At 41.5% G+C, this 11,890-nt stretch overlaps 1 protein-coding gene across 4 annotated transcripts in view; it reads left to right on the top strand.

Moving 5' to 3' along the window:
- Positions 1-11,890, top strand: part of JCAD (junctional cadherin 5 associated) — an 85,539-nt gene that overhangs the window by 69,040 nt on the left and 4,609 nt on the right. For all 4 annotated transcript variants that reach the window (XM_067470345.1, XM_060782481.2, XM_067470346.1 and 1 more), the window contains one exon: positions 3,348-7,027. In XM_067470345.1, the coding sequence (XP_067326446.1) occupies positions 3,348-7,027 (3,680 nt within the window). The remainder of the gene's footprint in view (positions 1-3,347; positions 7,028-11,890) is intronic.

An 11,890-nucleotide genomic window follows, 5' to 3' on the forward strand; every position in this document is an offset into this window, starting at 1 on the left:
CAAGTTATTTTCAGTCAAGACCAGAACCGTAAACGTTGCTCCATTTCTGGCAGCCCTGCTTCCATGGATCAGTGGTTCACAACCTGCATCCCTCCGAGTATTGGGACTCCAACTCCATCTTATCCAAAGCATTTGGTGGGCCATAGGTTATGTACCACTGAAAATAACATTTCAAATGTATCAGTTTTAGGTGTGTGGATGAACCTATCTACTGATTCCTGCTTAGCTTATGTTAATTCATTTTTTTTAATGTGGAAAACAATCCATGGAAAATGGATTAACCAGGGTTTGGGGAAAACAGAAGCTCTTGTTACTGGACAAAACACCAACTTAGAATTCTTCTGCCACATGTTTCTTCAGATGAAGGCTTAAGAAGCATCTTAGGAGAAAGCATTCTAGATAGAAGAAACCAAAGTAAGGTTAGAGTTCAGATAGGAGACCACTTCAAAGCCCCATGGATGCCAATTTGACTTCTGTTGAGGAAAGCCAGGGTTTGTGTCTTTGAGTACATAGAAACTTCTGAAATCATTTAGGGCCATCTTTATGCTGTGTAGCCTGTAGCTTTACTAAAACATTTCTTTGTTGCCTTCTTGCCATCAGTGAGAGCAAGAGGTCTATATCAATCTCATCATGCTGACGGAAGTCTACTGTATGTATGGGAGGAAAGTTGGTGCTCATTCTAGCCGTATTAAACTTTCCTGCCTACAATGTATTTTCATCTGTGTTAATCTTGTATGGTATTGACCGGAGTGATTTGCCATTTCTGGCCCAGAAAGGAAGTAATTTTCCACCCTGGACATTTTGCCAGATGATTTGTTTTAATCTTTCTGATGAAAACAAAATATATTACCTCAGTTTTTGCAGTGAACTGATGAGATGAATCTATGTACGTAAATGGAAGCAATTTGAACAGAGCTCAGAACATGGATTACCAGTGATCATGTGAGCATCTTTCATTTTTGAATCTTTTTTAAGATGAAAGGATTTTTTGCCCCCCTCCCCAATCTCTCAACCAGGTACAAAGAATTATGTGTTATGATTGATGGAGAAGGACAGTAAATGCTACATTGTTGTGCTCCTTTTTTTCATTTTGGCTTGGTAGGTATACATTTGAACCTCTTTAGATTGGTCCATTCCAATAATTTGTGCACATTTCTCACAAAGAGCTTCTCCACCAGTACCTGCTTCAAACCCATTAATGCTTCCCTCTAAGAAATGTCATGAAATTTAGGAAAACACCTTCTTCATGTGAACTCAAATCACAGTGTCAAATAGTGTATCTGCAAGGTGTTGAATAGCTATGGGAAATAGTGCCATCAGTGACACACATAAGCACAATTTTCTCTTGTAGCAGTTTTCTTCCTTGGAAATCTTGAAAAGCTGGTGTCCTGAAAAAAAATTGGCCTGCTTTTCCATCTTTCCCCATGTTTTTTTGTACCACAATTGTAGTTCAAAAGATGAGATATCTCATCCAGTTGACAAGTGATCCTTTTGCCAGCTTCCTGGGGGAGTCTTATTCATTGCATGTGACCAGATGAGTCACTGCTTATGAGTCTGTTTCCGTTGATATCTTTCACTGGTCCAAGTGCAGCCAGAACCAAATATGCCCTACAAAAAGAGAATAACAATAGTAGATATTTTGTTCTAAGTCATCTGCCTAAAGAAAGAAAGAAAACATTGCTGGGCAGATTCTAACCCCCTTGCGATTCCAGCTGGTGAGTGGCAACAGAAATTAATTTAAAGTAGGGTCGTGGAAGGTAAAAAAAAAAAAGAGGTATCCGCATGCATCGGTGAAGCATAAGAAGAAATACATTTTTGAAACAAAGCAATCCACTGAACATGCTCAGTAGCTACAGAATATTGAGTGTCAGTTGGAAAGGAAAATTAGAGGGGTCCGTCTGGGAATGTTCTTCTGCTGAAAGGCATGGCTACAAATCTGGATGGAAGTAGTTCTATTGGGAGCAAAACTGTACTGCAACATAATTATGGCGTTGGAAGGGGGCTTATGGGATATCAAGTCCTAAGTGTATGACCTCCAACTAAAACATCCTATCAGGAAGCTGGCTAGCTTCTTTTGGAAGACATCTGTAGAAAGAGACCCCATCACCTCTCTATACAATTGCTTCCATTCCTAAACCACTCATGTCATTATGAAGTTCTTTCTGATGTTCAGCTGAAACCTACTCTACTGTAATTTCAAACCATTAAACCTGGCTCTCTGGCAGCAGATAACAGGCCTGCCCCCTCTCCTTGTTGGAGCCCTTGAAGTATTTAAGCACGTAACCCCTCAGTCTTCTCTTAACCAAGCTGAATTTGCCCAACTTTTTCAACCTTGCCTCATAGACTTTGATCTCTATCTCTCTTCTTATCCTTCTTGTCCTTCTCTGAACTTGGTCTAACTTGTATATGTCATTTTTTAAAATTATATACCAGAACTGAACATAATACGTCAGATGATGTTTGATCTGCCCAGAATATAGTGGGGCGATTTCTTCACTTGATTTAGAAGCTACATTTCTATTAATGCAGTATAAAATATCATTCACTTTTATACCGCAGGCTCATGTTTACTTTATAATCAATAATGATCCTAATGACTTTTTGCATCCTGAATCATTTATGGGGGATACGTGTGCATTTGATTTTGTGGCCTAAATGTAAAATCTTGCATTTGTCTCATTGAATTTCAGAGTATTAATTTTGCCCAGTATTCAAGTTTATTATGGTCCTTTTGAATTCTGTTCTTCTCTCCCAGTGGAAAAAAAAGGGGGGGGGGAATTAAAGAAACAGAAAAAGCAATGTGGCTGAACTGTTTAGACCAGCAGATCTTTATTTTTGCATGAGTTTTCATGGATATAAACCCACTTCTGTAGATGTATTACAGTTAATATCATCTGCAAACTTGCTAAGAATTCCCTCCAGCCTGTCATCGAAGTCGGTGATGAAAATACTGAGAAGAGAACTTGGCGGCACTCAAGGCTTCCTTCTAGCTTGAAGTATAGTCTTAGACTCTCTGGGCATAGTTTTTCAATTTTGGGGTCATCTGGTGGTATTTCCATCTATTCCATATTTTATCTGTTGCTAATTGAAATGTTATGGAAAATCTTGTCAAATGCTTTGCTGGAATCCAGATAAATCAGAAATCAAGATAAATGAGAAATAAGTAGAACTTCAACTGTGGTTCCTCACAGAAAACCTTCAAGAATAGCTTCTTCAAAACATTTAGGAAAGAAAATATACTCGGCATGCCATTATGATGGTTCACTCTGATTTCTTACTATAGTTATTTTTGGAAGGTTAATATAATGCATAATTACATCTCCACTGATCCTTTCTTTCTTTTGTAGGTTTTATGACCAATCCCAGTTAAGCTGGTCTTCCTGCCCCAAGACAGAAAAAGATCTCGCCTACTGGAGAAGAAGAGGCCAGGATTTTAGTGCGTTGTTGGGCAACAGTGGCAAGGGGGACTCTGAAACAAAGAGAATGGCTGTGCCTTGTGCTTTGTATGGACATGACAAAAAAGGTCAGTGGGAGGTAGGAGGTGGAGGAGAGAAAATTAGAAGAACCAACATGCAGGAGAAGTGGAAACCAACTGCAGATTACCGATGGCAGAATTTAAGAACAGAAAGTTGGGACCGGCCAACTGTATTTGCAGGATTTACGTCTCAAGGTGACAAGGAAAGACTGCTCCAAGATAAATATTCAGGTCGACAAGTCAATGCTGCTGCTACTTCCCATGCTAAGGGGAAATCACAATCGTTGCCAAGAGTTCTTTCACCAGAGAGCCTAAGGTGTGTTGAAATGCCCTCCCTTATTACCAAAAAACATTCCTTCAGTGGAATGAAAACAGTATCTTGTCCCCCAACTGGACTGAGCCTGGAAACTTCTAGGTACCCTAATGCAGTGGCCCAGTTCCTTCCCTTGGCCAAGCCCAAGTATGGGAGACCCCTGAAGCCTCCTTCCTACGAACTTCATCAACAAACCAGGGGAAGCCTGGAAACCAATTCCCTGCAGGATGACTTGCGAAAAGATGAAGCCATCTCAAGTTTGACTAAAATTAGCGACTCGACTCAGGATGTTTGTACTCAAGACTCAAGCCTGGAACCCCCATTGTATGTTCCCCCTCCATGTTATAAATCACCAGCTCAGCAAAGTATGGATCAGCATTTGCCCGGTGAAGTGCCTAACTATGATATGTGCTTTAATAATGGCATACAGAGTCCTGTCGAAACAACCAACTTTGTCCACCCCCACTCCGTTGACATATTTAAGAGTGGAGATGAACATTATCAAAATGAACCAACTCCTTATGACCATAAAAGCCATCCAAGACAGGCGGAGAACTACTTGTCTTCTGTGCAGTATATTCCTTTTGATGACCCACGGATCCGGCATATTAAAATAGCACACACAGATGGTCTTCAGGAGGATGTCAGAGCTGCTGGGGATGCAAATAGGACACGTCTGTATGCCTTCCAAGGGAATTCTCTGGAACCAGAGTACAACAGTGCCTTTTCAGATATGCCAGACTCGCTAAGTACTGCTGTCAAGTGTGACCAGGTCCCTGGCAGCTCTGCACAGAGAAGCAGATGGCTAGTAGAGTCAACCATAGATCAGGACAGTTGTGCCTTGCCTCTCCAAAGAGACAGTTATGATGCAGGTAATGACCTGAATCGCAAATACTCCAAAGGCCGGCTGTCTACACAAAGCCCTCATACGCAACCGCCATGTGAGACTGTGACTAAAGTAAAAACCTTTGAACCTGGCACAGAGATCCAGAGTAAGAAGAGTTCAAAGAAAAAAACAAACGAAACAATATTTTGCTTGGTCTCCATCCCTGTCAAATCTGATCTGAACCTGCCAGATACCGACAGGAACAACAATGTAACACAGGGGGCCGAGGAGAAGAATGGGCTTGATAACAGTGGGGTTCTGCGGGAACAAAGTCTCCTAAGCACTTCTTCCACTGATTTGGAGCTCCAAGCCCTTACAGGAAACATGACCAATAAGAATGAGTTACAAAAACAAGAATCATGGAAACAAACGAATGACCTCAGATTCCTGCAGCCTGCGAAACACAAGGAGCTCCAGTACTCTGGCTCATGGCCAGGTGATCAGTACAAGGACCAACAAACACAGACCAGCTTCACCGAAGAACCCAAAGTCATGCATCTTCTCCAAGGTTTAGAGCAGAGGGGATCCGATACAACAAGAGCTTCCCAAGTGTTAAGGGATGGAACTTCTACCACAAAGCCAACACTAACTGTGCGGTCTACTGATAATAAGCAGGGTAAACAATTTACATCCAGTGTGAAAGAGCAGGGGAATCTGGACAAAGCCAGCAATAGTGTATACTCTAGGACTGTTGTACTTAACCAAAAGGCAAGTCCCAATCTGCCTCCTGCTCCATGTGCAACTTTTCCAGAGCAGGAAAAGGGCAGTAATTCTGTCTTTGTGGAGGAAGAAAACACCCTTTCTAGAAGCAAGGAACTGTTTGGGCAGTTCCTCTTGAAACCTGTTAGCCGCCGCCCTTGGGATGTCATAAGTGAGCTGGAAAGTTTCAACAAGGAACTTCAGGAAGAGGAAGAAAGTAGTGAAGATGGTTTAGAGAATGATGGCAGGCAGGAAAGAGAAGAGGAGGAAAAAATAGGAAGGAATGAAAGTGTTACCTTTAGGAATGATGAGATGAACCAGAAGCCGGACCATAGACTTGATGTGCAGTCAGAACCTCTCATAGTAGTCACTCCTTTGTGTGCACAGAGTAAGGATAAAAGTAGATCTGAAAGTGTAAGTGCCTCAGAAAGTTCAAATACTAGAGTCACGGGTGGTGAATTTCCAGTGAGTTCTAGATGTTTGCAGGCCAGAGAGATGGGTGAATCTGTCAGGGTGACAAATGGGTACCTTTTTGCTGAACCAAAAAAACAGGAAGCTGGGAACAGGATAATAAAACATTCTGTCAGTCCACAATCAACCAAAAGATTTCTGTCTGATTCCTACGATGATGAGAATCACTACAATCCATTCAATAGCTTCAACTTAAAGGATGAAAGCCATGTGAAAAATGAGAGTGTACTTGACTTTGATAGGCTGAAGAAAAATACAGCACCCAGGATTAACCTAGCATTGGAAAGAGGTTCTGCAGCCCGGTTGTCCTTAACCAATAGGAGTCAAGGTCTTTCTGAACCTGATTTGAGAAGTGTGGGATTAGATGAAGACCAAGGACTTGGAACTCATGAGCTCGATTGTTATGGAAAACCTATTGTGCCTGAGATTCCCCCCAATGAATCACTCCAGGCAAGAGCAGCTAGGATTCTAGGGATAGAGGTACCTGTGGAGGCACTTGTACCCAATGACAGAACAATTCAGGACAAAAACTTACATCCTGATAATTTCAGCCTCAAATTATCAGCTGAAAGAACACTGGGGGATATGACGGAAACAAAGGTGACTTCTTTTGAAGGAAGACGAAAGTGTGGCTGGACAGAAAGCTCCTTTTTTGTTGGAGACAATATCTCCTTGGAGTCTACTGAAGATCAGAACCCTGGAGAAGAAACATTGATAGCAGAACAATTTGAGCAGCATGAAAGTCTTGGCAGACAAAGAGAAGAACATATTCCCTCTCTTGAGTCTGCTGTGCTTCCATTTGTTGAGAGGCAGGTGGTTCCACCTAATGCAGAAAAGAAAGGCAGAAGCACTTCAAAGGTGATTGAGACCTTGCAAGGCAAACTTGCAACCCCACCGAGCCGAGCCGCCATGGACCGTCTGGTGAGGATGAAAGAAGTTCACTCAGTTTCTCGTATGAGGCGGCTGAGCATAAAGAACACAGATTCAGGAGAGGATGGAGAGGAAGAGAAACAGCCTAAGGGCTTAGATGAGAGAGGAAGTGATCCCACTTCTGAGAATAACGAACTGCCCCGCAAGTTGTCCCATGGAAGTTCTGTGTCCAAGCGCATCATCTCACTGGCTGAAAATGGACTCTCGGATAACAGAAGTGAGAGGAAAACTGGAAAACATTCTTTTTCATTAGGTGAGATGTTGATTTCTCAAGGGTTTCTACAATCAGTTCTTTAGTGGGAGATGAGTAAATATTTGCTCTGAAGAATACTTGACGGGAAATAGTTTATTCCTGGTTTCATCTTAGGTATAAACTTTGCTGTTGCTGTTGAACTGGGAATGGAGAAGAGAGGTATCAGCAACAATTCAATTGTTCCCCTTACTCAGATTAACATTCTGCATGCTATATAATACATACGATACATATAGTACATATAATACAAGAAAAATCATACTCCTTTGTGATTTGTCTTGGTAAATTTATTATTTGTAGATAAAATTAAATTGTTCTCTCTAGGAATCTCTAGGTTCTCCAGCATGATACTGTGATCAATGTCTGTTGGAAATTGGCCATAGAGTTGTGTATGAAGACCTGAAAATCTCTAGAGAGCTGTTATCTCAGGGTTTTTTTGCAGTTTTTTTTCCATTTTTGCAGGGATCCTGCACCCCTAACCTCAGTGAATGTGGTGGGTTGACTGTGTATGTTACATGCCAGAACAAATGCCGGCAAAAGCATGGTTAAACCTGCTGTCCCCTTGCTTTGAAGTACCAATGTGTAATAATAATAATAATAATAATAATAATAATAATAATAATAATAATAATATACTTTATTTATATTCTGTTTTATCTCCCCAAGGAGACTCAGAACAGATTACAGAATACATGTATGGCAAACATTCAATGCCGTTATACAATTAACAAAGACAGACAATACATAGACAGAAGCAAGGTTTCCCTCTTTTTCATTTCTCACATTTGGAGGCTATGTTTGACTCGGTCATGGGGAGGTGCTGTTGTTCCGTTTTTCTATGCCAAAGAGCCTGTTGTCACAAGATGCCTTCCTGATCGAATTGCTGGCATGTCTTCCGGGGTGCTTTTTACCTCCCAGCCACAGCAGTACCTATTTATCTACTCACATTGCTGTTTTTGAACTGCTAGGTAAGCAGAAAGCTAGGGCTGATGGCATGAGCTCACCTCACCTGCAGCTTGAACTGCCAACCTTTCAATCGGCAAGATTTTCTGTAGCTGGCAGTTTAACCTATTGTGCTAACCACGATCCCTCTGTGCTAACCATGGCCCTTTAAGAGTCATCTGGTTAGTTCTTCACCATTCACCTACCATGGTTTCACAGAACTGAGTAAAAGAGGGATTGATGGCTGGGTTCCTATCAAACCATCTGGGGCCCCTTCTACTTAATGCTTACTTAGTAATCTTTTAGGTGTAGATCCCATTGTTAGTCTCTGAACAGACCTAAATTGGGATTAGCAGTTGCATTAAGGTTTTAGTGTTTACATAAAATTCCAGTACTCAGCGTGTAAAATCATTTTAAAGAAATCTATTACATGTCGTAGGGCCCCTCCAACCAGCTATATAACTCAGAATATCAAGGCAGAAAATCCCACAATACCTGCTTTGAACTGAGTTATCTGAGTCCACATTGCCATATATTCCAGTTCAAAGCATATAATGTGGGATTTTATTCAGCTGTATGGAAGGGGCCCTAGTTAAATGAAACAGACTCTTTTCTAAAGTGGCTTCTAACAACCTGACACCTTCCAGATGGATTGAACTAAAACTCTCATTGTCCTCAGCCAGCATGTTGTTTCAAGTGATGGGTATTGCATTCCAGCACATCTGGAGGACTTAGATGGCAACTTTAAATAGGGCTGTTCCCTGGGTAAACTAGTAGTGATGAGAGATTTAAGTAGAGGAAGAGTCGACCCTAGTGAACTTCAAAGCCTTGCCAAACAGCAGTGTGTTTTGAAATTGTGTATCATTAGTGTAATTTTTTCTATCTTATAATAGGCAGTTATATAGGTACTGCTGAGGCATGATCACATGTGATTTGAAACATGTGGTGAGTCCCTTCCTCCCCTTGTCTTTCCAAACTGGTGCCCTTACTTACTTTAAAAGCCTGAGCCATTTTAAAGAGTGACTTTTAAGATAACTATAAAAAGTATCTATAATTTTGTAATGAGAGAACTGGCTTTACAGAAAAGCCACATTGAGGAGACAATGTTTATTTCCACAACCAGCAGTCTTCAGATCCTTACTAGTTATCTTTCTATTCTGCTGCCTTTGACGGCAACAAACTATAAATAGCTGCTCTAACATGCTCCCAACTTCCTTGTCACTATCGCAGTTTATTTTGATGCAGCAAAAATTTTTAATATCTCCTCTTTCAATCCTACATTCAATTGTTAACAAGCTCTGATGCACCAGTAGATCTTTGTATATGCAGAAGTTAACCAAGATGACTAAACCAATGCTGTTGGCCTTGGCCATATCACAAGAAGACAGGACTATTTGGAAAACAAGTAATACTTCATAAGGTAGAAGGCAGCATCAAAAGAGGAATAGGCTCAACCAAGGAAGCCGTGGTCCTGAGTCTGCAAGACCAGGGCAGGGCTGTTGATAATGGGGATTTTGGAAGTCTTTCATTCATAGGGTTGTCTAAGTCAAACTCGACTTGATGGTAATTAACAAAAACAAAAGGCAGAAATGACAAGCTTGTGACTCTCTATGTGCTTTTTGTATCCAACTTCCATGCACCCCAATTTGTGTTAGTTTACAAGAGCCTATCAGCACAATATAGATTTCATTACACAAAAGAGGCAAAGCAACATTGCAGAAGTATTATCAAAGGTAGACATAGACAAAGCAAACATCAATGTATTGTTCAAGGCTTTCATGGCTGGAATCACTAGGTTCTTGTGGGTTTTTTCGGGCTATAGGGCCATGTTCTAGACATTCACACCTAGCTCCAGCAGAGAAGAGTTCTTTGCCCCACCCCAGCTATTCCACAGATATATAAACCCATTATCCTAATTCCAACAGACCTCACTACCTCTGAGGATGCTTGCCATAGATGCAGGCGAAACGTCAGGAGAAATGCCTCTAGAACATGGCCCTATAGCCCGAAAAAACCCACAAGAACCTAAAGCAAACATCACTTTGATATTAATTAAAACAGCTCCTCCATACAATGAGCAACATAGACTTGTTGGAGTCTCACACTACAGTCAATCTGTAGGACATGCACAACTGCTTTGGGGTTTATTTATTTATCGTGTCATCAGCAACCATTGTATTACAATTCCAACAGAGCAAAACAAACACAGAGATTAAAAAGAAAAAGAAAAAAAAAGAAAGAAAGAAAAAACCACACAGATTTTGTAAATTTGGTATTTGGTTAAATGTCCTTTGACCAGTATCTGGCCACTTGGAGTGCCTCTGGGGTTGCCGCAAGAAGATCCTCCATCGTGCATGTGGCAGGGCTCAGGGTGCATTGCAGCAGGTGGTCAGTGGTTTGTTCTTCTCTGCACTCGCATGCCGAGGATTCCACCCTGTAGCCCCATTTCTTAAGATTGGCTCTGCATCTCGTGGTGCCAGAGCGCAATCTGTTCAGCGCCTTCCAAGTCGCCCAGTCTTCTGAGTGCCCAGGGGGGAGTCTCTCATCTGGTATCACCCATGAATTGAGGTGCTGGGTTTGGGCCATTAAAGTTAAGGAGGTCTTGCAACATTAGTTGCAATATGTCCTTTATACTTCATTATGGAGACAGCGGAAATGTTACATCATGGGAGGCAAACCATTAGCCCACTGTTTCTAAAACATAATGAATCCATCAAGTTGCTTTCTTTGTATTGATAACATCTGAAAACAAAATAATGTGGGGTTTTTTTTCGGGTCAGGAGTGACTTGAGAAACTGCAAGTCTCTTCTGGTGTGAGAGAACTGGCCATCTGCAAGGACATTGCCCAGGGGATGCCCAGATATTTTGATGTTTTACCATCCTTATGGGAGGCTTCTCTCATGTCCCTGCATGGGGAGCTGGAGCTGACAGAGGGAGGTCAACCCGCTGTCCCCGAATTCGAATCGCTGACCTATTGGTCATCAGTCCTGCCGGCACAAGGTTTGAACCCATTGTTCCATTGGGGGCTCCACATAAAGTATTGAGAGAAAGGGAATCAATCCAAGCTGCTTGTGAAAGTCACAGCTTACCTTCCTAAAAGCCCGATTTTTCAAATAATAATACCTTTACTTAGGTACATAACACCCTGCCACCCCCACCCTTTGTCAGACTTTTTATATTGACAACAGATACGGAGAGCGTTTGCCCCCAACATAGTATTACACAGCTTCATTTATCTGTTTACATTGCATTACATTTTGTTTGATAGTTGTATGGTTTGAAAGGAACACGTTCTGATTTTGATTTAAATGGTTTGTGATGCATTCAGAAAAGCCTTCCTACATAATTGCCAGTTGTGTTAGTTAAAACCAAATCACAACACTTGGTTCTACTGTTTGAAGGAGAGTTCTGTGCAGTTATAAAGCTTGCTACTTTTATCAAATACCTGATGTGGTTTCAACTTAAGCTATAATCAGAGCCATACTTAAAATTCATTCATTGTGGTTTTGCCATACTTAATATACATACTTCTCTATAATTCACACTTTTTAAAAAAGTAATTGCCTATAATTGAAGGCAAAGTATCTTTTTCATCTGTCATAGCAAGACATAACTTTACCTTTGTTTCATTGGATGGGGTGGATACCCCATCACCCCGATGATAAACTTTACTCAAAATCTAGCTGGTGAAGTGGAGGCTCTGGTGGCACAATAAGATAAACCCTTGTGCCAGCAGGACTGCTAACTGATAGGTCAGCGGTTCGATTCCAGGGAGAGTGGGTTGAGCTTCCTCTGTCAGCTCCAGCTCCCCATGCGGGGACATGAGAGAAACCTCCCACAGGTATGGTAAAACATCAAACATCGGGACGTCCCCTGGGCAGTGTCCTTGCAGAGAACCAATTATTTTACCAGAAGCGACTT

This window comes from Anolis sagrei, chromosome 6 (assembly GCF_037176765.1).
Source record: "Anolis sagrei isolate rAnoSag1 chromosome 6, rAnoSag1.mat, whole genome shotgun sequence".
NCBI lineage: Eukaryota > Metazoa > Chordata > Lepidosauria > Squamata > Dactyloidae > Anolis > Anolis sagrei.